The sequence below is a fragment of the Anser cygnoides genome, chromosome 2, assembly GCF_040182565.1.
Source record: "Anser cygnoides isolate HZ-2024a breed goose chromosome 2, Taihu_goose_T2T_genome, whole genome shotgun sequence".
NCBI lineage: Eukaryota > Metazoa > Chordata > Aves > Anseriformes > Anatidae > Anser > Anser cygnoides.
Genome location: NC_089874.1, coordinates 7572897 through 7600487, shown reverse-complemented (window position 1 = coordinate 7600487; position 27591 = coordinate 7572897). Strand labels below are relative to the sequence as shown.

The window sequence follows — 27591 nt, the reverse complement described above, 5'->3', positions numbered from 1 at the left end:
GAAAAAAGTATTCTGTTTTTGTTGTTATGTACCATTGTTGATTGTTGGTTTTGAAAAACAGATGTGACATTTAAAAATATTTTTAATATTACTATTTAATCCATCTTCATTATTTCCAGTTTTTAGTATGTTTGGTTCTTTGAGCGCTTGCAATTCTTCCATGATTTTTATCTCCAATTAGATAAATTTTTAAGGAATTGGATCTAATGAACACTTTGTTGAGTGTTGTCTTGGGGAACATCTTTTAGGACATTCGCCCCTCCTAGGTTCCTTTTCCTAATGTTTCTTCTTGAGTAATACCTTTGAAGATTTTGTGGCCTGCCTGTAAGAGTTGGGACTTGGCTTAATGTGGGCCATCTCGGTAGGCTGTAGGAGGCACAAGGACAAAATAATGCTTTGGGCTGTGTGTAGTTTATCGTGCGGTTGCAGTTCATGAAGTTGCAGGCTTTGGGATGTATTTTCGTGACCTCACAGCTGAATTTTATGATTTACCTTGTACAGCATCTTCAGCGAGTGCTCAGCAAATACACGGATTCCTAAGATGAGTTCCTTGCGTTCCTTTGGTTTTGTTGGCAGTCCTTAAACTTAATTACCAGTGTTAGCTTCTTCACCTGCTTCAGAAACTCCATGCAAAAGGTTGCTTATCTTGTCCTGTGCATTTTGACTGCTCAAGTAACAAAATATATCTTCTTCATACTTTTAGTAGGTGTTAGCGAGATGGTAGAAGTGAGAACTGGTGCAGATCTCAGAACTGTCAACCAAGCATTGCAGCACAGTAAGCTTGGCAGTAGTTACCCTTACTGACCTGCTTTAGTTTCTAAGCAGTTGATCTTTTTACACTGCAGTTGTGTTTTTCTAGCATAAACCTGTATTTTCTTTGCCTTGTCCGTGATTTGTAGCGCAGGCAGATGCTCTGCTGAAGATGTGAGTTTCGCCTGGTTTTAGGAATGTCAGCTCAGCGGTTAACACAGTCAGCTTTGTGATTTGAGCTTTCGTGTGGGTCGGTTTGATATCTGTGGGCTTGTAATAGCACTATTTCATGCCTAATTTCATGCTAGACTTTGAAACACAGAAGAATTACGATAATAAATATTTTCTGTGTTGTAAGATTTAAGCAGATGCAGCGTGTAACTTCTCCTTGGTTTGGTGTGTTCATATCTGGATGTTACTTGACACTGGAGCTAGCAGTCGAACGTGGCAGTGTTAGTATTAAGGTCTATATTTTTATGAAGAAAAATGAGAGTCCCTGAGCTCAGCTGGTGCTTTACATTATGTATGTCTTCCCGTGAGCCACTGACCTGTTTTTTTTTCTTAAATTTGCTCTAAATCTCACAGTGCTGTGCTCTATCCTTAAAAAGTAGTGTTGCCTTGGTGAAAAAGTGCAAAAGCTTGTTACAGTGCTTCAGGGACTGTAATAAATCCAAGAAAGTAAAAACTGATTAACTGAATCAGAAAGGTGTGGGTGATGTTTTATAAGCAGGCTGATGGACTCTGTTCCCTCCTGACTAACGAACGGGAGGGTTATTGGATACTTCTTTATGGGAAATTATTTCTTTACAGATGTGACTGATATTTGTGTAGCATTGAAACGAGAGACGAAAAGAAAGTACTGGATTATTTAATGCCTTATCATGCCAGAGAGAATAGTTGTATGATGTCATTAAGGTTCTCAATAGAACATAATATTTCACTGCCAGTCGCGTTTCTGATTACAGCGTCTACGGTTTTACATTACAACACGCAGAACTGCGTGGTTTTTAGTTACAGCCTATTGACAGCGTGGTATGGTCTGCCTTTGTTATTCAGAGTAAGCGTCCAAGCCTCTCTACTGAAAACATCGCTGAAGTTAGGTAACAGATAGAAGAAAATGTGCTCTTCCGTGACGAGAAGAATCTCGGTCATCAGGGTGTATTGAGGGTGGGTTTTGCTGAATATTTTAAGTTGGAAAGTTCTGAGAGGGCCACTGGAAGACACAGTCCCAGCCACTTGTTTTCTTTTCCTCAGTATTCACTCCCTTCCATTGGCCTTGGTGCCTGTGTGTCCAGGGAGGTGGGTAACAGACCTGCCTGAAAAAATGCCAGAAAAAATAGTTTTTGAATGATTTGTGCGTTTATTTTTCAGCGATGTGCATATTGTAAGCACCTTGGAGCCACTATCAAATGCTGTGAAGAGAAATGTACCCAGATGTACCATTACCCCTGTGCTGCTGGAGCAGGCACGTTTCAGGATTTCAGTAACTTGTCCCTCCTTTGTCCAGACCACATTGATCAGGCTCCCGAAAGATGTAAGTACACTTGGTTCAAATGATGTGATTCGTATCAGCTGGAGATACAGTAATTCTGTATTTAAGGTATGGTTGTTTTTCCTTAACTGATAACCCACTCCAGAAGAGTAGAGTGTCCTGTAAGATGCCTAAATTTGCTTGAGCAAGCTGAATTTCAGCATGTGATTGATGTCAGTGGAGTCTACGAGTAAAAGGTTTCATTGAAGTGTTTGTTACATGCAGGTTTGAGAATGTATGCCATATATACGAAGTCTATTTTATTTCTAGAAGTTGATTTTATTTTTAAAAGCCATTATTAAATTTTTATTTCAAAAATTTATTCAAAGTATGCATTTGAATGTCTCTTAAAAATAGAAGCATAGTTGTGAAGGTTCAGAGTACTTTGATATTTCCTGGAACAGACTAATAGGATGTGTTTCTTGGTGATGTTAAAAAAAATTATATTTGCATTCCAGTTGTTGTACATCCTGAAAGCTTGTTTGCAAACCAGCTTACGCTGTACTTCACAGATTCTCGTAGGATTAAAGATTCTCCACTGCAGGCAGGGTACTTGACTGCTGATCACAGGTGTATTGCAGCGTAGCCTTGTTACCTTGTCTGTGCGTCTTTTAAGGGAAGCTTCGTTTGGCGCTGTTACGTTCAAACTTTGAAATGTAATTCATTCAAATATTTTTCAAATACTCATTCAAATATTTTTGAAGTTTTCTTTTTCCATTTAGTATTATTTATTCAAACGGTAGTTTCTACAGAGGAGAGGAAGGGGATGTATGGGAGTGCCGTTATGGTTCTCAGGTCCCAGAGGTGAGGGGAAAGGCTGGACCAAGGGAGATGTACCTTTGATGGAATAGGATCAGGTCAAGGAATACGTGAGCAAATCGAGGTCCGTGGGCTGTCATGGGATGCACCTCTGAGCCCTGAGGAAGGGGGCAGATACCATTGCGAGGGCACTCTCTACCCTCTCTGATCTTTGGTCAGTCACGGTGACTGGGAGAAGTGCCTGAAAACTGGAGGAAAGCAAATGTCAGACCTGTCTTCAAGAAGGACAGGCAGAAGGACTGAGGGAACTACTGGATGGTCAGCATCAGGACCTGGACGAGCTGAAGAAATGTGCTGACAGGAACCTCACGAAGTTCAACAAGGAGAAGTGTGAAGTCCTGCACCTGTGGAGGAACAACCCCAGGCACGAGGATGCGCCAGGGGCCACCCAGCTTGGCAGAAAAAGGATCTAGGGGTCCTGGTGGACACCATGTTGAACAAGAGCCAGCAGTTGTGCCCTGGCCGCAAAGAAGACTAATGGTATCATGGGCTGTATTAAGCAAAGTATTGCTGGCAGGTTGAAGGAGGTGATCCTTCCCCTCTGCTCAGCGCTGGTAAGGCCACACCTGGAGTGTGGTGATCACTTCTGGGCTCCTGGCCATGGATCTGCTGGAGAGAGTCCAGTAAAGGGCCGTGGAGATGATTAAGGCACTGGAGCATCGCTGTTAGGAGGAAAGGCTGACAGAGCTTGGACTGTTCTGCCTGGAGAAGAGAAGCCTTGGGGGGATCTTACCCATGTATGGAAATACCTGAAGGTAATGCGCAAGGAGGTTGGAGGCAGGCTTTTTTTCGGTGGTGCCCAGTGCCAGGACAAGAAGCAATGAGCACAAACTGGAACACGGGAGGTTCTTTCTGAACACCAGGAAACACTCCTTTACTCCTCAGGAAGGTGACAGGTTGCCCAAAGAGGTTTTGGAATCTCTCTCCTTGGAGATTTTCAAAGGCTGTCTGGACGTGGGCCTGGGCAAGTGGCTCTAGGTGGCCCTGCTTGAGCAGGGGGGAGTTGGATCAGATGGCTTCCAGAGGTCCCTTCCTACCTCAGCCAGACTGTGATTCTGTAATACAGACACCATACTTCTCACCTGGTCTTTTACACACTGGCATAGGGGTGTTCTTGGCATTCTCACTGCAGTGCGGTTTTTGAATTTTATTTATTTATTTACTGTATTTTTGCAAGTTTGGAAACAGTTCATAGCACAGGAGCCCTGTAGTCTTAACATCCATCTTGTGGGAGACTTCCAGTTAATTGTCCTCAATTCTAAAAGTGATGTTTGTAGAGTGTTTTAAGATAGTGTTCCTGTGATGCTAGCAACTGTTCCAAATGCTCACATCCTCCTTTATCTTGGGAAGTAATTAATTCTGTCCTCTGAAGTCCCACTTTGTTTTTCATCCCCTCATGTCAGATTTTTTCTGCCCACCGTTCTTTTAATTCTTCTTATCCAAAGTGGGCTGAGCAGTGCTGTGTGTAGCAGGTGAGGGCAGCCAAAACAGTGTGAGCTTCATCGCGTGGGAAGACACAGAGGAGATGCTGCTTGCAGGAGGAGGGAGAAGGAGTGAGCATGCTGTAGCCAAGCTGACTCGGTGCCCCTTGCTATCCCTTGCCCTGCGGTGCTGGTAGGTAGGTGGGAGAGCTCTCGTGCTCTCCTGTGCTGGCCTCATGAGCTGTTTGCGCCTCTGGCACCGAGCGCTGAGAGCACTCTGCAGCCATAAGTGCTTTAGAGCTGGCAAGCTGAAATTTGCAAAAGGATTAGAGTTTTCCCCATTCTTAAGTCTGGCCTGCCCACCCTCACCTGGAGTCTTCACTAAGCAGGACGCGGCAGTGCTCCTTCTACCCACAGCCAGGTAACGTAGCCCAGGTCTAAAACCTTCCCGTGCAGTTAATCATGTCTCAGAGAGCTGAAAATCCCGAACTAGGGTAAGTGTCATCTGTTCAGGTGAGGCACATCCTCGGTCACCACGGATTGTTAGAAATAAAAAGAACAAAACACATTTACTGACCACATTTTGCACATACTTGTCTATGTTTTCCTTCCAGTCAGGCTAGGTTGTTTCCTGTTAATTGAACGTCTTGTAGGATTCTGCATTTTTGCCTCCTAGTGTAATTCGTGAAGCAAATATAATAACCACTATTAAAAGTAAATTAAAATTTTGAATATTTACCTTTTATTCCAGCTGTATTATATAGAAGGAAAACAGAATTCTGTTTTTTCCCCTTCTCTACTCTGAGTGAATGCTCAAATTGATTCGACTAAGTATGAATGGAAAAAGAAGTATTGATGTTAGGAGCTGGTATTGTAGAAATTTCAAGGTACCTGACTTCATAATGAAGTATAAGAAGACCTAACTCACGAGTTTTTATTATATATACACTATATATATATATATCTACAGTTGAATATATGTATATAAACATATATACGAATGGACTCAGAGAAGATGAGTCTAATATTAAAATCGCAAGGTGAAACATACCTAAATTTTAAAACTGGCAGAACATAGACCAGTTCTGACTCAACCCAGACCTCTTCCTCCCCTGTAGCTCGCGCTCTGCCTTCAGGTGCAGGTTTCCCTTCTGGTTTGTAACTGGGGCCAGCAGAGGGAGCATTGGGAGCACAGGAGGGAGACTCCCTGCTCCTCAGTGCAGAACCACCGTGACCCCAGTCGTTTGGGGAAACAGCTACAGGAAAAGACCGGATCCCTGAAGCGTTAGAATAGGGCACATTTGATCACTGTGCAAGATAGCTCTGGTGAACCACCTCTGTTTTAGCAGCCGTGAGAAGATGAGCGTGCTTAATGCAAGTGTAACCTCAGGAGAGTTTAGCAGTGGAACTGCAATACTGCTATTTAACAGGGGTAAGTGGGATTTATTTGTAGAGGCCACACGTTTATAGGAAGGACAAAGCATACATCTTACAAGTCATGGAAAGCATTCTGTCTTCCGTAATGTCATATTTTCAATTCAGGCATGGAGGCATTAGAGTGCTGTAAGATTTTTTTTTTCTCTTGACATAGAGAAAGTTGTCAGACATCTGTATTCCATGGTTTTATAAAAACTGATGTGTGGTAGGACCAGCTGAACGAATACATTGGTTTAGACCTATTTTTCCAGTGTGTGAACCCAAGAATTTGTGTGTTCAGGCACGAGCAAGATGTATACTCACACTCCTGTTTTTTAAAGACTGCCAGTGGTGCACAGCAAAATATGTATTTTATTTTTAAGACAATGTGGAAGGGCTTGTCTTCTGGCAGTTTTGAGTTCAGTTTGATAGACTTGCTTGCCTTAGCTCAAGTTAGAGCAACCATATTGCAAACACCTCAGATAAATAATAGTTTTATTCTGCTAGGAGCTTTATTTGTACTTGTTCCAGAGAAGAATTAGACCTAAACCTGTAAACCTGTTTGTTTTGCTGAGACTTTTATTAAGGTTTAAAATGAATGTATTCCTGTTATGAGAAGATAGTTGAGTATATCAGCAGACCAAACGAAAGGAGTGGTTATTAAGCATATTAATAAAGTTCCAATTTTGTAAGAATGATCAAGTTTTATGTGCATAAAAACTACTGAAGAATTTCTTAGCTTCATGGAGTTTATTGCATTATTCATCATTTCAAATGAAATAATAATTGGCAAAATGATTTCTTTGTAGCAAAGGAAGAAGCAAATTGTGCGGTGTGCGACAGCCCTGGAGACCTCTTAGATCAACTTTTTTGTACTACCTGTGGCCAGCACTACCATGGGATGTGCCTAGACATACAAGTTACACCTTTAAAAAGAGCAGGTTGGCAGTGTCCTGATTGCAAAGTGTGCCAGAACTGCAAGTAAGTAAGACTTCCATGACACAAGGGGAGGAGGTTCTGTGATTTCAGAACATCCGTTTTATTTACAGTTCTTCTGTCAAAAAGTTGTAGATCATTGCCTGATACGTGTTATGATATTATATTAATTTAAGTAACTTGGTCAAATCTTTGTGTTGGGATCTGTCTTGTGAAAGAGCTGAGCTGGCTTTTCTGCACTTTGTACCCCCAGGGTTATTTTCAACTTGGCAGATTCTGGAGAGCTGCAAAAGCTTGTGATTTCATCATCCTTTTATACAGGAGGAATTTTCTCAAATTTACCAAATCAATAAATTAGTTTATTATAGCATCTTTCCTGTCTGGGAACCTGGGCTCTTGTTCAGCTGACATTTCAGCAGTGCATGTACCAATTACTGGGTAGCTCCGCTGCAGTAGGCCGTCTCTTCTATTCCATGGTACCTTTCAGAGGCAGATAACGCGTCATTCTGAAAACAATCCTAAAGCTTAGTTGAGCAAATGAAAGAAGTAATATGAGTGACCATGATTGAATTGTTACGCCAGACAAGTACTGAGACAGCAAAGCATGATTGTTGCCACTTAGAAAACTGTGACCACTTGTGCACTTGTTCTCATAAAACCCAATCTGATGGGCAGTGTAAGGTTCTTTGCTCGCTTGCTTTCTTCAAGGGCTTAACAGAAAAGATAAGAATTTTGTTCAGCTTTAGTCAGATCAGCTGGACAGCATGAAGGGAAAATGCCACTTCGCGGCTTCCTCATGTACCTGATCAGTCTGTGCTGTGTTGTTTTCCAAGAATACTCACAATTTGCCAGCATTCAGATCCACTCTCTTTAAAGAAGTTTGTTCCCTGATCACACACAGCTGACAGCAAATCTTTGAACTGATTTTGAACTGATTTTGAACTGATTTCAGTACAGAAATGCCATTAAATCTGCGTACACTTGTGTAAGTGAAAATGGGCTGATTTCCAGAAGTCTGGCTGCCACAGGCTCAGCACTTTCCAAAGTAAGCATGGCGTCTGAATTCATTGTGAATTCAATATGAACTTGAGGGTATCATCTTTGGAACCATTTATAAGTGGTTTTAATGTGTTCTCATGTGCTCAGCTATCTGTATTTCTGGTTAGACTTTTCATTAAACAGATTTTTTGTTATGGTTTGTTTCAATAATTTTTTTCATACCATTGTTTTTTGTTATTCTTAGACATTCTGGGGAAGACAACAAGATGCTGGTGTGCGATACATGCGACAAAGGCTATCATACTTTCTGTCTACAACCAGTTATGGACTCTGTACCAACAAATGGTTGGAAATGTAAAGTAAGTTGAAAGAATAATTCCTTTTCATTATAGGGGCCCAAATTTTGCTACCCACACGATGCTGTTCTAGGTGTATTGCAGATGGGTGTTACCACGTAACATACCTTGCAATTTCTGAAGAAATCCTGCTTGTACGTAGACATGTGGCTCCACAGGGGAAAAGGGAAGAATAGGATCCAAGTGGAGTGGATAACCTCTGCTTAGTGACAGCTGATCTCATGAACTAAACCACATGTAAACTAAAACCTGTGCAGTGTATTACATGTAATCTATCCTCGAAGGCTCGTTATATGCAACCACTTCTTGCTTTCCAGAAGAGCAGTTCTGTAGCTCAGGGTTCCTGTGGGTTTGGGGAGGGCAAGGAGAATTTCTTGTATTGTCAGAAACTTTGTGAGTAATCAATAAAAAAAAAAATACAGCTTCAAGTTAACAAGGGAAATCCTTATACACAAGATGTATGTAATTTCATAGTCGATTTGTGGTAGTCATATGGAGACAGAGATAAGAAATATTCTTCTCAGGTGAGGGGGTAGTGCGAGGAAACTCTTCTTGCAGTTGCAGTGTCTCTATGTTCTGTTATCAAATCCTGGAAAATTTATTAGTATTGTTAAAGATAGAATTTTCCTTTAGTTTAATTCAGAAGAGAAAAATGTCAGTTAATGGCAGTTCTATCGCATTGTGAAATATCATAATTAACAAATAAATTCTTGTGATCTCTAGAACTGTAGAGTATGTGCTGAGTGTGGCACACGAACCAGCTGTCAGTGGCACCATAATTGTTTGGTGTGTGACAGTTGTTACCAACAGCAAGACAACTTATCATGTCCTTTCTGTGAAAAGCTGTGCCTCCAAGACTTCCAGAAAGATATGTTGCATTGTCACATGTGCAAAAGGTAAGAATCCTAATTTTTTATTAAAGGGTACCAAAATGCCTAAAGCTTAAAGAAAGCTGAATGACATTTCATGCATTTTTGTGAAAGGTGTAAACTGTGCATGATGCACAATGCTGTTGTATCTTTTTGTACATCTTGATACTCCAGCCCTAAATACAACGGACAGTACTGGGTAGCCTTACTTTAATCTTAGTAAATAATTCGTAATTGGCAGTTACCTGTCCTTTCTTGCTAGTGAGGTGTAAAGAGAAATATGTGCTGCTGTTGCTTCTTACATTGCATCTGTTTTATGAGTAAACAGACAAGAAGGGTCATCATCCTAATTTTTATAAGCAGGGTATTTTAATTTTTACATGTATATTGATTACGTAAGACTGTTTACATGTGTTCTCTGTTCCATTTTACATATTTTTTTCCTATGCCAGAAATAAAAATAATAATAATAATTTAAAAAATAAGCTATTGGGCATCTTGAAGAATGTTGACTATTTCATATTCAGTGCTTTGTACCTTGCTATGCAACATCTTCATATTGCTACACATGTTGTGCTTTCTGATTGGCTTTAGCAACAGTTTCGGTCTTCATGTAGATATTGACATACAAACATATCCATATCATTTTTATTTTTCCAAAATTCCCTCTAGTAAAGTATTGGTTGATTATTTTTTTTTATTTCCCCAGAGGAATGGAGAACTGTGCTATTTTTCAACTGATTCTTAGTAGTATGTTTTATATTTTTTATTATTAAAATCACATTCACACTAAATTAATCTCCCCAGGTGGATTCACATAGAATGTGACAGATTTCCAGGTAGTGATTTGGAGTCTCAGTTGAAGGACTACATCTGCACTCTCTGTAGACAAGAAGGGGATCAGACTCAGTCATGTGATGTAATGGATACTTCCGAACTCATTCCTGAACCTGACAGTATAACAGGTAATCAAATGTAATCTTTAGAGCTGCAAAACACTAACATCAAATCCAAATATCTGCAGATGTCTCACTAAGGCTTCTGTGAACCAGCCACTCCTACTCTGTAGACTTCATCCATTCCTTTATTTAACCAACAGTGGCTTCTCAAGCAATCTGTGCATTATCTGTCTTCTAAATGTGCTGTCTCTTTGGCTTCAGGACTCTGTATTAGAAACACAGGCAAATAAGCACCTTTATAGTAGCTCTCAGTCTTCACAACTTGTAGCTGTAAACTTCTCTAGTTTTTTTATTTGTTCGTTTTTAAATTAGTATAGTTCATAAATGCACTCCTTTGAGAAGTCTCTTGGGAAACTCCTGTCTACCAGGCACAAGCCAGCTTCTGGTAGATATTCCTGGAGACATCTAGTTTTCCTCTGTGCCTCTTGGTACCTGTCCATCTCATGCTACCCATTTGCCCTCACTATGTCCAGGTAGGACATAGCAGTGGGAGCTGGGCTGTGTTCAAGGGCCAGGTGCATTTCACTGAACAGCTTTTAATCAGGTGTTCTTTTCAAAACAGTTTGTGATTAGTCATCGTCTTTCTGAGAGCTTCTTGTCTAAATATACAAGTCAAGCAAAAAGCAGAAAGGGAAGATACAGAAAAATATAAAGTTTTTTTTTTTTTTTTTTTAAGTACTCAGCAATGGTAAGGAAATACAGAGAGAACTTGGATCTCTTGATCTGAGTCTGGTGAGTCTTCCACAAGACCTGGGTAATGAAATAACTGAAAGCCTTTCTGTATTTGTACCATGTGCTCTGTTGGATAGTGCCTACTCATGCAAGCTGAATTTCCTAAGAGAAATGCAATTATCGTTTCATTTGGAAGCAAGGTAAAATCTAACAGATTAACTGCTCTACCAACACCATGTGCATTTCTGATGCCTAAACAGCAATGCCTGTGCTTTGATCTTTTGTTATAAGAAGTAGATAGCTCAGTTGCGTAAGTTTCTGTTTTCGAAAGCCCAGTGATTTTTGACTGGAAAGTGTTGGACTACAAAAGAGCTGTAGCTTTTATGTGTTCAGACTGAAGTTTTGCATAAGCAAGACATTCACTTTGATGTACATGTAAGCGTATACCTTTGGTGAGCGGTAAGGAAATGATGAAAAAGATAACCTCAGAGAAAGGGCAGAGACAATAGGCAAATGAGTGGAAGAGCTCTGTCAGTGAACATGTGCACCAAGTTAGAGTGGCAACTTCAGACTTTGAAGATAACTTTTGTTCTGAAAGATTAGTAGAGGCTGTTAGACTCTCAGTATTTAGGTAATTTAGGAAGAAGTCTGAGTCATATTTAAACTCCCCGTCTTCTACTGGAAACCCTTTTGAGTAAGTTAGGTTTCTTTGAAAGGCTAAAGTTTTAAGTAATTCGTCTCTTACAGTTTCTGGCTAGTACAGTAACATTGACGAGCATACTATTCTCCCCAAGGAAGAATAGGGCTGTCATCTCAACTACTAGGAGCAATCTGGAGCTATTGCACGAGTATAGTCATGCCGTGTTTTATGCCCAGCAGAGCACTTTGGCTCCAAATCTAATTTAACTGTACAAATCTAAATGATCATTTCCTCAACGTTAACAGAGCGCTTTAAAGTTGACAAGAATCTGTAAGTAGATTTTAGGTGCTAAAAGTAGCATCACCTAATAATTCCTGGCTTTATGAACTTTAAAGAGGCCTTCCTCAACAGAAAGCTATATTCGTTTACCTTGTTTATGCTGATGTCCCTGAAGGATCAGTTCCTCTTGAGCTGGCAGTTACTTACATGCTTTGTTTTTCTTGCTCCTGCTCTAGTGCGTTTTAATGAATTTCCTTAACTGAAAAATCTTTTACATGAGAAAAAAACACACACTTCCTGTTTCTGTGCTCTATAACAATACTGTCAACCGAAGAAGTACTCAGTAGCACCTTTTTCGTGCAATTTCATATTTTAGTATGGGGAGCTTGTAGATAAAAATGTTGGTACTAAAGCAGCAAAATGGACTGTTACGTTGTTGGAGTTCAACAAATGGGTTGAAAATCAGTATTCCAGGTGCTGATAGTAGCTGGAACCTCATCTGTGTCATGAATCATTGTAGGTTTTTTTTTTTTTTTTTTTTTTTTTTTTTTTTTTAAATAAATTTAAAAAAATTGAAACCTTTGTGCTACAATTTCTGTCGAATTTAGCAGAGTGAAATTTGATAAAAGACCTTTTATATTGCTGAGGTAATGCAAAGGAGTCTGTGACTATGTCTCAATTATATTTTCACAATTAGGTGTATATATATAATTGCTTTACAGATCTTTTTCGCCATCTGAAAGGTACAAAACAGCTTCAGTGTTAATGAGAAAAAGACTTCTTCAAGGGGTACTATATACGTCCTTCCCAACTTTCTTGTTGACCTGATGTGCCCTAACTGACATCATATAGATAAATATCACTCTGTTTAGCCAAAAGGTCAAGCCTTGACAGAAACTACTGATGCCAAGGTAATAGAACAAACGGTATGTCAATTTTGACAATTTATTTGTCTTCCCTTAAGCTTGTACAAATGAAGTGGAAATGGAAAGCGGTGGAGAGGTTGCAACATTTCAGGAACAACCCGTTACTGGTAATGGCTCCAGTCAAGAATCAGCTGTCGGATGCGTCACAGATGGTAAGAAAGAGTTTTGCAGTCTGAGAAAATACCACGACAGCATTCAGAACCCTTTTCCATTTAGTAAGGTTTGTGGTACTTTGTAAATTTAGGAGAAGAAATGCCTGGAAAGCAGTAGGAGACAAATTGCTTAGGTTCCACTGTCTGAACTCTCAAGAAATAGTGTTCATTTTTTGGTTGAAGTAGTATTCTATTGAAAGGAAAGATAGTCTTCAGAAGATTTGTGTAAGAGAAAATCATTTCAATTGTGTGGTAGGAATGGCTTTCTGTATAAGGTGGAAAAACAGATGCTTTCGTACGTTGGAGGATTACATTAAAAAAATCAAAAACCCCAGTATTTGTTGCTGTTAAAATAAGGTTGCTCACTCTTTCCCTTCAAGTCTCTTTTGTTTTTAGCTGCAAGTAAATGGTACGTGTGAATTTCGCGTGGTGTGTTTTGGGGCACACCTTAGACCTTTCCAGCTTGTGTTTTGTAGTTGTAAGTGCAAGTTGTAAGCTGCAAGTATATGTTTGGATAAGGTTTTTACTTCTTCTTTTTTCCATTTGCAAATAAAAGAGAATTTGTTTAATACTACAGCTCATCTGTACAGGGTGTGCTGCAGGAGCTGATCTTTAAGTTCTGGGAATAAATGCATCTTAAAAGCACACATCAAGTATTAGCCAAAGAGAAGAATACAAATAGAATGGGTTTGGGGTCAATGTATCTTGTAGTAGGTACAGGGGCCATGATTTAAAACCATCAGAAAAGACACAACGAAATGCTAGGCTCTGCACTGTAGAGGCTGAGGAGTTTGTGTAGCAGTGTGAATCTCAGAAGTACAAGTGAAATAGTAAATAAGTGGACTGTAAGAGAATCAAGGTCCATCAAAAGAAGATATGCGAAGCCAAATTCAGAGCAAATGATGTGGTCTTCCATGGAATAGATGTAAGACTGCAACTCCTTGACAAAGTAAGTTGTGAATGAAAGGTGCTTGATTAGGTTATAGGGAAGGCTAGACAAATACTTGGAACAAAATCTTTTAAGACGTGACTAAACTGATAAATCATGTCAACTATTATTATTTCAGGTGACTTCCCGAAGTCTGGAAGGGCGCTAGGAGGAAAATGCTTGTTATTTATACATGTCCTGTTCTTCTTAGCTCTTTGTTTCGTGGAAGTGTTGGGACAGTTCCTTAAAAATAGATAAATGTATGCTAGCATATATCTTCAATAAGCAGAAATGAAAAAGAAGACGCTACTTTTAGCTGCCTACACAGAAATGTGTGTTCAGATTCCCCCCAAATCAGTCCAGGTTCTAGTGAATGCTCTTTGTATTTTAAAGCAATGTTCCGTGTTGCGCACTGTAGTTTTTATTCATTTGTGAACTTGATTTCCAGCAATAGAGCAGTGGGAGCTTTGCCTAGTACCTACCTTTGGAAATACCTTTTCTATGTTGTTACCAGCTGAGAAGTTGCCCTATTACGTTAATGAAATCTTACTTTGCCTGAATACCTTTTTTGTAGACAACATGTGAAGGGGCAAGTTTGAGTTTGTTCTTGAACATGTCCTACTTGTGATTTATTCTGCTGTTTCCGGGGTGGGAAAAGAAGGGATTCAACAGTGGGAATATATGCTAAAAATACAGATTACTACAAACATAGGTTCAAGGAAAGATATTTTAAAAGTATATTTTAAAGTATGTATAAAATTCAGTTAACTAAAATACATAATGTGTACCAGGTGTACTTGTTGACCAGTACACTTGTGTAAGTTGTTGATTTTCATACTGAGTCTTTAATACTTCGTGCTTAGTTACAGGCATATTGCCAGAAGAAAAGACCACAGAACTGGAAACAGAAGTCTCTGATGAAGTTAATTCTGCTGAAATGGAAATGTCTCCCAAAAAGACACCAGCAACTGGTGACAGTCAGACCGAGAAAGTGATGGAAGTGATGGAAAGCGTTCAAGCTGTAGTACAGCAGGAGTTAGACAAACAAGTGGAAGAGACACAGCCACTTCAAGGTAGCGTTGAGGTATCAGAAGTATCCACAGTAGACTCTCGGTCTCTGCCTTCAGTACCTGAGACCGTAACTGTGACGCCAGAAATACAAGGGAACGAAAGTAAAGGGGATGTTTGTATCCATGTAGAGCATCAACTGGAAATAATAAAAGTGCAAAAAGAGGTAGAAAAAGGAGAAACCCCTGAAAAGTCAGAAACACCAGCTCTTCTGGAAGTAGAAACTGCTTCTGCAAATGAAGGTGTTGCAAACAGTTCTCCAGTTGCAGACAAACCCATAAAATCACCAGCTGAGACTTACCCCTCACTTCCCCCACCAGTTAACCTAAACAAGACAAACGTGTCTTCCTCACCGGATGTTTCCTTAGACTTGCATTCTGCACGGGATGTACAGCACAGCCAGCCCCCAGCGTTGCCTTCCACTGCTGGAAGTGCTCTCCCAACGACTTACATATCAGTCACTCCAAAAATTGGCATGGGGAAACCAGCCATCACCAAACGGAAGTTTTCTCCTGGAAGACCCAGATCAAGACAGGTAAGCATGTACAATATCTCATTGTATGTTTATGAAGCGCATATTTGTTAAAATTTCAGTATAATACGTGAAATTCAGTTATTTTTTAGAATACAGTACGCATTTATTCTCCCAAGTGAGTGCGTAGCTAGCTTCTTCAAAAAAGGTCAGAGACTTCATGAAGATTCTGCAGTTAGAATTACAGTTGCTTTTGGATCGTGCTTAGAACAAAATATAAGACGTACTGTATTTTTAATACATCCGCTACAAATGCTGATAAACATAATGTTGTGTCTTTTTAACTTCTCACTCTTTGCATATTCGTCTATTTTGGCTAATAGTTTCAGAGTGTTGTAACCTTTCTTAAACTGACTCCATAGAAAAATCTGCAACAACTCCATTTCCATCGTGCTTCCAGATTTTGTTCTTAATCAATGTTTTTAATGCTGTTGCAAATAATTAATGTTTTGTTCCATGAGTAAATACCATGCAAGAGCTGTCTGGTATGAATTGTTGTTGTTTGTTTAGGATTAAATTTGTTAATTGGAAAGAACACTCGAGTCTATAGCCTCCTGCAACATCCCGCTCTCTATCCTAGTAGCCTAGTTGGGGGAGAAATGGTTTATCAGAAAGTATGTCAGTGTGATGATCTAGTGTCTCATTTCTGTTCCCTTCACAGTTTTAATTTTTAGTCTTGGGACTTCTACATCGATCATTTAATGTTTTTCTGAAGTTTTCATGGTTCTTTCCATTTTCACATTAGCTAAGAGTTCAAAAATAGAATCAAATTTTGGTTGTTAAGCTATGAGACAATGTTCTGAAAATGTGAGAATATGTAGTAGAGGCAACAAACATAAGAAATTCAATTTGGAAGGTTTTAGAGTATCTCTCATTTGTTGGTTTTTGTGTTCTCATATTCAAGCAGGGCGGAGCTTATAGAAATAGACATTGAGCTACAAGGAGGAGGAAAGTGTTTGATTACTTCTGCTGTGCTATTGTCTTAAACAAACACAATCACTTTAAAAAAATGTTTTCCTAATACTGTGTGCTGTAAATTCATTTCCTCAGTTAACAATTTACCTTAGTTTATAATGCATTTTTTAAAAGGGGTGGAGTTCTTAGGCAGTCTAAAATGGAATCAGGTGTTCTGCTGGGGAATTTTCTGTCTTGTTTCATTTTCCAGTAGAAGTTGTATTTATTTTTCTGTGCAGTTTGTCCCTGCTTTTAACAGGGACCAGCATCATAATGCTGCTAATAAAATCAGCTAATTGGCAGAGAGCCCATTTCGGACAACGTGAAGGCTGCTCCCCGGCTGTAAATGCGTGTATCAGAATAGATATGCATCTCCTTAAAAAAAAGGGGAAAAAAAAGCTGTAAAAGTAGTAGCAGTTTGTATATTATAGGTACGTATAGCTATAGACATGAACATCTCAGTATGTGCTGTGAGTAATGCAAATAAAATTGAGTTGAACTGCAGTTTAGATAGAACGGAGGAGTAACAACCAAAATCCCAGCAGTGCTGATTTAATATAATCCGCTCATCAGTTTGCAGATTATACTTCAAAAGAGCAAGGTACTTAGCATCTTTGCAGTACCTGTTGTAGAACTGGACGCGTTACTTGTGCAGTCACTGATCTGTCTTCAAAGTACCTGTCGGGGTCTGTGAAGGTTTTCTTTTGATGTTGGTAGTCTTTGACCCCTGCTTTGAACACCTATTAAGCTGGAACTTTGGTGAAGTGAATAGTGATTTTCTGGTAAGAAAAGCATGTGCGTGTTTGGTTTTAAGCCCCAGTATGCTTTCTTACTTCTCGTAGAGTATTTGGCTCTAGCACAGATCAGCACCTCGTGGAAATCAGTGAAAAATTGTCTTGAGAAAGGACAGAAAGAAAATGAAGACCCTGCGGATACTTGATTTGTGAAAAACAGCTGTTTGCCTAACCTTCTACCAGCAGTCTAAATTCAGCATAACTAATTGGGAGGGATTTGGTCTTGAATCTTTTTCAGACTCTTCACTGTCTAATGCTGTTGTGATGTTTTTTGTCAGGACCTGGGTTAAGAACTGCAGCTAGATGAGAGCTTAGCAACACATCTTTGAGGCCAGTAAAGTAAGGGAGAAAAATCACACGAGATAGGGTTGGGTTCTGTGTGTTGAATAAGGAAGGTGTGGCTCCTGTCCTTGGCGAAGCTCACATTGCATCCAGAGCTGCTTTCTCCTGTTGCACAAAGGAGCCGTCGCTGCAGCACTGGTCGCTTATCCAGGATTGCACAGGTTTAAAATAGATGCTTCATTAAGTGTCTGATCACTCTGTGAGTATGCCAACGTTAGCCAATTTCCACAGATGGCAATATTATCCACTTCTTCTAGGAGGTTTAAATCTTAATATGTAGCCTCTTCTTGGAATGCCCTGTTCCTTTTGTAAGTAGAGGAAGAAATGTATTGCAATGGATTTATGGGACTTCATATGGAGAAGAATAGGAAAAATATCCCTGGACCCTGAATATATTTTTCCTCAACTTGATAAGAGGCATAAGCTTGGCCTTCACCAGAGGCATGGGAATCCACATAAATGAATAGTTTCTGATTTGGATTTGTTTTCATTACATTTAATTTATTGTGTAGTGCATTAGGATGAATGATTGTCTCTTTCTTCAAATTCTATTGATACAATTGTTAAGAAAATATATTTGGATAGGTGTTCGGTTCCAATATTGAATGCAAAGCAATGTATAATCTGAAGTGTTTTCCAGTATTGGGTTGAAGTAGCTTACATTTGTAGTAGGCTTTAGTCTGAGATACCATTACATCGCTCCTATTTTGAAGAGACTAAATCCCATCTCACAAACAGTCAAGACAAAATTCTGCTTAAAAGAGCTCATGACCCCCTTTCCAGGGCTGTGCCCTTGTTGTCAGCACCGGTTCCCTCCCCATACCTCTCCCCTTTAGCGTTCCTGCAGCCAAAACGATTTTGGTTAGGAGTAAAAGAAAACACTCCAAAACAAAAAGGGGAGCTGTGTAGACATGCATGGGTAGGTACAGCTGTACCTGTAAAAGTTACTTTTGGTGGTACAAGTTTCTGTCACTTGGAGAAGATGTTTTTTCCCTGTGTTAGGCTAGGAACCTTCAGTACCACGTACATCAGCTGATGACGTTTGTTAGGTCAGCCTGTTATCCACGCCTTCAGCTACAGGTAAGCCCTCGATCCCCGCATCCAGCCCAGCAAGAGGACTCTATCCACCTAGCTTGGCATCTCACTCATTGGCTTACTGTGGTTTGTAGTCCATTTCTAGTCTGTTCTTATCCTATTCCATAAGGGAGCCAAATTGCCTTTTACACATATCCTGAATGCAGTTCATAGACCAGAGGTACTTCCTACTAGCTGCCCGCACAGCAGAGTTGCTCCAGGGCTGACCTCAGAGCTGTATCTGTACAGCATCCCCTCCATGGACTAACCATGTAGATTGTCCACCCATGCCCACAAGTAATTTTCAGATTCATGCCAGGGGGCAGGGTTTCTGCTTTGATCTTTTTCATTATTTTTTTCATGAAGGAGGGGTCTCGAAAGGAATTACCACAGAAGTTTGTTGATGACTAATCTGATATTTAACAAGTTTGAAATAAATCTTTATAAGAAAAATGAGTATTTTTTTTCTGCAAGCATATGTTTTTAGTGGCACTGGGTATATTCTGTGTATCTGAATGGGAGAAATTTGGAATCACCAGTTATTTTTGCAACTGAACTGTGTGTTGGGAAGCATAATAAGAAGTAGTGCAGCATTGTGAGGCTGGTAGGTAGACTTGAGAATGATCTATGAAATTACATTGAACAGAAAATAATAAGCTTTTACTGGTTTTGATTTACAGGAGTATTGTTTTAGAATGCATTCCATGGAAAATACTCATTAGATAAAAGAAAGGGATTTGTTCTCATCATGAAGGTATTGGTGATCCCTATTAGATGTCTCACTGCATATTTCTAGGTTTTTTAAGGGATTTTGTACAAATTAAAAATGCAGAATGTCATGATTCGTGTTCTTTCTTACAAATTGTGGCTTTTCCACTATCGATTAGTGGCTAAGTGGATTAGTGGTACTCCTTAGTCTGGTACTATAGGGGTAAATGTTGAAAAAAAGGTCAAAAAGGGTCCATTTGAAGGTTTAATTTTTGTTAGGTTTTTATGTTGTTGTTGTTAATAAGAGGGGCTTATTTTGAACAGATGAAATTTTGTTCACAGCCCTAAAATTCCATGAAATGTTAAAAGGAAAGTCCAGGTTTGGATATTTGCAATTGCAGCGTATTCCATAAAGCATTAAACTGCCAAACACAGCCAGTGGTAATTGAGTAGGATCTCCTGCCCCTTGATGACATTGTGTTTTCTTTTGTCATAACTTCCTCGCAGCTGTGTTGTTCAATTTTAGGACTCGGAAACACGATGGAGAATTAGAAGTTCCCTTTTCTGTCAAAGTACCTCGTTATTGCCCCGAATAAAACTTTCTTCAGTGTTGAGTGGCAATAGGCATTAATTAAAAGCCAAAATATAATTAATGCATCTCTTTGATGTAATTCATTTGTTCCAAGTATTGTGGAAGTGCGTGGTTTTAATTAAGTTTATCTGACCAAGAATTCAAATGTTTCTGATCTACAACAAAACTTGGATTAAATTTCCAATTTACTTCTGAACAATGTGGTTCGTGAATCATACGCAATTCATTGTGTTTTGAACGACTGAACATTTCCTATTCAGATTGAATATTCCATTTGCCTCTTAATCTTTTCACTATACCTAATCACGAGAGGAGTGTATCTTCTTAGAAGGGAAAATAATGCTGTACATCCCAAGTGGGAGCAGCTAGTTTTAGCTGTTAAGTGTTTTCAGCATGTTTGGGTTCATGGATTTTGACCCTTTGCTAGCATGTCCCCTCCCTTGTGAACTGATGGGAAGACTTCGTGATGCACAGGTTTTCTTTGTGCTGCTTGCTGTGCAGGTTTTCTTTGAGTTCCCATATTACAAGAACAATTACTACACATAACGTATTTTAGAAATAAGGGAATTATAACTTGCATACAATACATTTCTAACTTTATCTTGCTAGAATCCAAAGTTCCCTGATTTTAAAAGTAAGGCTAACATAGTAAAGTTAAATTTCTTAGTTAAATGTCATAGTTAAAGTTAAAACCACAAGGTTTGACAGAAGGAGAGCTGATGAACAAACGACAGGACTCCTGGCAGAACAGAACCAGGCTTCACTCCTTCCATTTCTGTCTGGTGGAAGCTGCTACAGGCTGGAGGATTGGGATTCACCCACCTAACCCTGGACATCTGCAGCCTACAACCCTCCTGTACTCACCTCGAGGTTCCTGTGGCCAGCAGCAGCAGGCATGGGGTGCCAGCAGCCTGCCTCTGTCCTTGCTGTGCCCTGAGTTGCCTTCTGCAAGCGCCCCAAGGGTGCCCAGAGGGTTTGGCCCAGCTGGACAGGGAGGGTTTGAGCAGAGGAGCTGCACCAAGGCTGCGCTAGGATGGGTGTATCAGCTCTCTCTCTGTGGAAGCTTTTTTTCTCTCTTCCCCTCATTTCTAACTTGGTGCAGTTGTGCCAGGAGCGTTACGCCGTTGCACTGACTGTGCACAGGCACGAAAGGTTTCTGCCTCCAGTTGCTCGCCTCTGGTCCCCCGGTAGAGGTTACCGAGCCCTTTGATCTGCACAGTTGTCCGCGTGCTGCCTGCCTGCCTGAAGTCGCACAAACCTCAGGGACAGCAAAATTTTGCAGTTTAAGCTGTTGGAGTGTGCTCGTTTTAAGGCAGGCGCAGGGCAGCAGTTGCTGGCACATGGCCGGTTGAGCTGTGGCATTGGTCAGGGTAGCTGAAAACACGCAGGTAGCACTCTGCAAAGCGGTTTGTAGCTTGCATGTCTGATTTCCCGCTTGTGTGGGCAAATCCGGGAAGTTTTTATTTCTCCTAGGTGCCATATTTCCCATGCAGACACAGCCAAAACCCTAGAAAGTAGATTTAGTCTGAATACCAGCGTGTCCGCGCTGTGGGTTGTACCACTTGGCCAGGGCTGGCGTTTTTAAAATGCAACTTTTACGAATCATTAAGCTTTTAGGTCGCTGACCGATACTTCTTCGGTATCTGTTGTGCCAGTTGGAGCACCGAGCCCCGCGAGCGGCTCACAGGAGGTCACTGCTACCCGGCTCTGCAGGCAGAGCCATCGCACGAGCTGCCCCTCGCCTGCTCGAGGGTGAGCGAGCGGTGGCCTCACACCTCTGTCGGGAGACCAGCCTAACTCAGCTCCGCCTCGAACGGCTGAGGAAGGTCTTGGCCATGACAGCAGGCGATGGGTGGCCCTGTTTTCAGCAGAGCTGTTAGCAAAGTGAGTACCTGTTCGTAGTCAGAGGTGAATATACGTTTTGATGAATCGTTGATTCCAAAGAAACCATCTCCCACATTTTGGTGGAGAACGATTCATTTCAAAAAAACACATTTTGTAGATAGCTCTTTTTTTTTTTTTGTAATGTATATTATTGTATAGACCAGTATTCAAAGGTATAAAAGTGTTTATGCTTGAACACGTGAGCAGTTAGCATGCATGAATAGTTGGGACTACAAGTGGTCATATTGTGCATGCTGTCCTACTGCTCAATGTCATTCTCGAGCTGATAAACCTATACATCTTCTCATCTGCTTTGCTTCTCATCTTTAGTATTACTTATTTCTTCCCCTGCCAAACATAAAATTAGGAAAATGTATTATCCTTCAGATATGCTCAGAGCAAGTTTAGAATGGAGGTATTTATTGTCAGTGATGGCTCGCTCCTGCAGCCTTTATTTAGGGTTCAAGAAAGTCTTCCTCAGATTTTAATTGGCACGAGGAACTTCAGCATCTTCTCGTGTACATCTTAGCACTTTCTTCTTTGCTGTATTTCTGGTGAAGAGGTATAGGACATGTCACCATGACAGGAACTACATAAGTAGGGATAATAATATAATCAGGAGCTTGAAAAGAGTTTGTAGGTACACTGTATATATGCATATTATTACATGTTTATAACAACATATTATTGTTTGATAACACACAGTAACATGAAAACACCAGGGTGATACAACCTTACTAGTGGGATTTTGTAATGGTTTATTTGTGGCAAACTTGCAGGAGAGAGATGTTTTAATTACCATGGCTACTTTTTTTTATTATTATTTTTCTTCTATGGCTTGTTTATATTCCTTTTCTTTCATGCGCTTCTAAGACTAGTCGTCGCTGTGCTTGTCAGTCGTTCAGACTCAAACGTCGACTAAGGACATCTGTTCTCTGAAAATGGGACTTGAAGTGCAAAAGGGGATCCTGTTGTCCTAAAGTCCTGCCTCCTCAGTTTGATGCAATACAATTTGGGGATGTAACTTGTTGTTATGATCGATTGCTTTATATTTGTATTAATGTTCTGTTTATAAAACTCATGTTGTTGTACTTAACCGACACTTTGAAGTTTGCTATATTTGTTCTAGTGTAAGTTTCAATGACAGCCTAAAAATCTCCCGCCTTCCTCTCACTCAGTGTGAACTAATTTACTCGTTAACACAGAAATGCCTATGCCTGCATGTGCTTTGCTTTTCAGATTTTTTTGTTGCTTGCTTTTTTCTTTTTTTTTTTTTTTATGTTGCCAAGTTTTATACATCTATTTTCTCACCCACCGTGTCCTAGGGGGCTTGGAGTACCAATAATACAGTCAGCCCACCTTCCTGGTCCCCAGACATTTCAGAAGGTCGGGACATTTTTAAATCCAGACAGCTTCCTGGCAGTGCCATTTGGAGCATCAAAGTGGTAAATAATTTGAATTTATTTTCATGTATCCATTGCTATCTTTCTGCTGCAGAGACTGCTGATGACATTCTGTATATCACAATTGAATTAATCTTCCCTTCTAGTACTGCTTAAGACGTTTAAAAATCATTAAAACTCTGGAGCTTTCAGGGTAAAGAAAAAAATCTGCTTTCCAGAGTGTACGATAAGATGGCATTGCCCTGATTTTACATGGCAAAGACTAGTTTGTAATACCATTTTTTGTGTGTGCTTACTACTTCATTTTTTGTGGTTGGCTTTATGTAGCTGTCAAAATAAGTTAGGTGAGAAAGAAAATGGCCTTAAGACTGGCAGGAAAGTAAGCCAGGCGCTGAAAGGAGCAGAGCTCTGAGGTGGGGCTTGAATTTGTAGCTGTGGAGAAGCCTTACAGAGAGTGGATTCAAAGTGACAGCGTTTTTAGCTTATGGGGGAATAAATAACACCCTTCCTGCCTATTTGGATGGACCAAAGCCTGCATCCACAGTGATGGTTACCATTCAAAATACCTGCAGAAACTAAATAGAATTTAGGTTTTTTAATGACCAAAAGGTTAAATGATGAAACACTAACAAATAGCTGTAGGTTCCGAATAATTTTATTTTCATCTCACTTTAACACTCATGCTATTTTTATTTTAATTTGACATTAGCTTAGCTTTTGCTGCTTCAAGCATTAATTTCCAGCTTACTGTTCAGCATTAACATTGGTACAAGTATGTGCTTATTCCTGTTACTAGCTCTGTGAAAATAACAATACTGATATGTAATCTGAAACACACAGCATAAGAAACATGTCAGAAGAGTATACATTTTAATAATAATTGATGCTTGTATGTCCTGTCTGTGCATACGTATTAACTCCATATATATGTAAGGACAACATTATCCCTTCACCTTTACTACATACAAATTCTTGAGCCATCAGTGGTGTCCTTCCTCTCGCTTCCTAAAGTAGTGTTGCATTACATCGCCTCATTTTGTAAGAGTGAATCAGTTGAAATAGGTGGATATTGATAAAAAATTAACATTGGGATACCTGAATTCTCCCTTGAATTTTGACCATAAACTTGTATATCGTCTTTAAATCAGGAGGTGGCATATTTGAAAAATCCTGTTGGCAACACTGAGCCCGTAATGCTGCTTTCCATCCACAGAGCTCCCTTCTCTGTCAGCAGAAACTGTTCATGTATGTTGGTGACACTGTCCCCAAGGAGCTTTGTTGCTCAGTCAACATAGTTTTATCAAGTAAATCCTTTGTCTTTGCATTAAAAGTAGTCTCCAGCAAATGTTTAGATACATGCGCTGTCGTGTTCTAGATACCCCGTGGATGGATTTGGGCTATTTTAGGAGCAGAGATTATTCACATATTTAAAATCAATAAATAATCTCATTGCTTACTTGGTAGCAGGAGAGGTGCTCTCTTGGGTATATACCATAATTATCAGTATTTATAGAGAGCAGAGCTCTGAAATATAAGCTCTGTGAAGGTGTATGACATACTGGCCAGAACTCAGGGACATTGTCAGGATGTTCATTTTCTCTCTGGAAGCGAGGAGGGAGTTCCTCTTACAGTTTGTATTCAGTTCATTTTGAAATGATAAGGAAAAAAAATCAAACTGGGTCACAGGAGCAATATCAGGTAACTATTATTATTAAAAATATATATATATTTGCTTTTCTGCAGTAAATTGTAATTGAACACACTTCGTGAATACTCCAAGAGCACAGAAGCACTACAACCATATGTCTCTGCATATAAAATAAAGGAAGGGGGAAAAGAAGGTGTCTCAAATAAGTGTATATTTTCTACGAGAAGTATACTGTTATGGGGAGTATTGATCTGAGTTTGATTGATATAAGTAATATAAAAAGCTCTCTCTGTATCTGCTGAATTAAGAGAGTTCAATGGAGTCAGCTCCTGCTTCACTTTGGGAACAGGACTGAGCCCTAACAAACTTCAGTGTTTGCTTGATCATTAATAGCGTAAGAAAAGTGTCTATGATTGCAATTAATCAAGGGCCCAGACCACATGCAGAATTCATCTGGCCGAGCTGGCTGCTTAAAAAGAAAAGTGAATCATATAATAGAGGGTATTTACTTTGGATACTTTGCAATGTAGAAAAGATAGTATTTCTATCTTTCCAGTTAATCCTGAACAGAAAATATACATTTCTGGGTTTGGCTGCATTCTCACAGATGATAAAAGTGATCATATTAATTCATGTAAGTAGTTACAGGAGTTAGAGGTACTTCACAATGATTTATGCAGTAACTTGGTGACTGTGCCCTTATGCACTTGAAACCATAGGTTTTGGTTTTTTTTGCTTGTATTTTTCCCCAGATGCATTGAATAAGTTTGATTCCCTTATAACAAAAGGACTTCAGATTGCATTTAAATTGTTATCTTATATTGAATAGGGCCGTGGATCAGGATTCCCAGGGAAGCGGAGGCCACGTGGTGCAGGTCTTTCAGGACGAGGTGGCAGAGGTAGATCGAAACTGAAAAATGGAGTTGGGACTGTAGTCATTCCAGGGGTAAGAACATTTATTTTCAAGTCATGTTGTAGTCTGTTAATGTAACATAACCTAATCCAGCTGTAATTCTTCATTAAAATGTTGCGTAAAACCAAATAACACTAAAAAGTAGAGGTATTCCATAAAACCTGGTTATTATTAAGTATGTGTGATTATGAACTAGAGCAGTGAAGCAAAGTGGACCCGAGGCAATTTTATGCTGCTATTGCCACTTAAAGGGACAACTGCTGGGAAACTTGGCGTACTCCTTCCACTTCCTCAAGTGGAAAACATGCCAAGTAAATGCAGCATTCATTGGAACAACAGAAAAGGGGAGAGCCAAGCATGTGCATACAACTAACAGCAGCCTTAGCAGATCAGCCCAGAGGTGGTTCTACCCAGGGGACCAAACCTGCTTGCTGAGGGAAGAGAACAGAAACAGAAGAGCCGTAGAGAATGAGATACTTCAACGCTTTGTGGCTCAGGGACTTGCTGAACAGGAGGTGGTGTCTTTGTCTCGGACAGCCTCTGTTGGAGTTCTCTTTCATAAATTTGTCTGTGTGCTTCTAATAACTTTTGATAGTCGCGTTAACTAACCTCTTTTGGTTCTACAGCTCATGAGCCTGTTGGATTCAGGAATACCTCCTTCGATTTGTTTCTCCTCCTGAGTGCCCTTAGAGGAGAGACCATTGAGAGTTGTTTTTTACTAACCTCCTGCCACTCAGTTTTTATAAATTTCTGTCATTCCTCCTCATTTTCCTTCCACTCATTCTTTGCTAGCATGGCGAATCCCAGAATTTTTTGTTGTATGGCAGCTGCTCCAGACTTTTGATCTTCCTTGTTAGTTGTCTTCCTTTTTAAAATTTTATCTTTGTTGACTTTCATCTGACATTTTATAGACCAGAACTCAGCTTTATTAAGTTCTTATATAGCTCTTCACAATTGCCTTTCAATTTTTATTACCTTGAATATCTTAATATTGTTGGCAAGCTTTGTCACCTTGCTCCTTGATCAGTCTTCCAGACTGTGCGTGTGCTGAACACCAGGGCCTGTTGGCAGCCGTCCCTCTCAGGATTCTAGTGCAAGGACACTTACTCTAATTTGTTTCCTCTAAAAAAAAGTTCAGCTGCCTTTTTTTTTTTTTTTTTAAAGAGCTCTGGTGAGTGACTTTGCCAAAACAATTTGGCAGTGAAGTAAATTACGTCAATCAGATTTCCCTGTCTCTGGGCTTGCTGATGCCTTGAAAGAAACCCAATAGATCATGATTTACCATACCTAAGGCTTTGACTCTTTAACAAAACGTAATATATATATATATATATCTCGATGTGGCTGCAGGTTCTCTGTTACGATCAGATGTTAGCTGTCCTGTCTGATGGTACATGGCTTCCCCCCTGAGAATTTTGAGAAAGCAATAGTTATATTTGCCATCTCCCATTCCAGTAGCACTGAGTGATTTTCAGTGAGTGGTTGCTCACTGCAATTGATAGTTAAGCTATTTCATACTTGAAGTCCTTTTAAAATCTTTGTGATCTGCAATCCTGTTTTGCTTCTTGGAAGAGGAGAGAATTTGGTATAAAAATAGTGGGAAATGTGGATTGCAAAAAAAATTATTTTTTTTCTGCTGTGGACTTGCCATCTTTGAACATTCTTGTTATAGTGTGATTGTCAAGCAGCCCTGTAGATTTTGACAGGCTTCCTCTTCCTCATGTTGAGAAAAGGACTTGCTCGTTTTTATGTCTCCATTAAGTAATTCCTCTGACTCTTTAGAACTGCTTTTTTGTGTTCTTATATACTGTCTGCTTCAGCGTATACAACATCCAGGCATTCACGTGATTATTTTGATCTTTGTACTTCAAAAGAAGCCACGTTTTCTAGAACAAAATCTTAAAAAAAATAATTGTAACTGAACAGAGAATATTCAGTGGTGTGAAGTGCTATGAATACAAAATGGCCATCACTGTCCACGGTTTCCTATAGAAAATTGATCCTGTGACATATAAAGTAAATGGCA

At 39.8% G+C, this 27591-nt stretch overlaps 1 protein-coding gene across 8 annotated transcripts in view; it reads left to right on the top strand.

The window, feature by feature from the left end:
• Window positions 1-27591, top strand: part of KMT2C (lysine methyltransferase 2C) — a 196114-nt gene that overhangs the window by 98966 nt on the left and 69557 nt on the right. For 7 of the 8 annotated variants that reach the window (XM_066991125.1, XM_048062384.2, XM_048062387.2 and 4 more), the window contains 9 exons: window positions 2122-2284; window positions 6747-6918; window positions 8117-8231; window positions 8952-9124; window positions 9905-10062; window positions 12612-12725; window positions 14517-15256; window positions 22927-23046; window positions 25482-25598. In XM_066991125.1, coding sequence (XP_066847226.1) covers window positions 2122-2284; window positions 6747-6918; window positions 8117-8231; window positions 8952-9124; window positions 9905-10062; window positions 12612-12725; window positions 14517-15256; window positions 22927-23046; window positions 25482-25598 — 1872 coding nt within the window. The remainder of the gene's footprint in view (window positions 1-2121; window positions 2285-6746; window positions 6919-8116; window positions 8232-8951; window positions 9125-9904; window positions 10063-12611; window positions 12726-14516; window positions 15257-22926; window positions 23047-25481; window positions 25599-27591) is intronic. The other variant, XM_048062386.2, reaches the window with a different exon arrangement.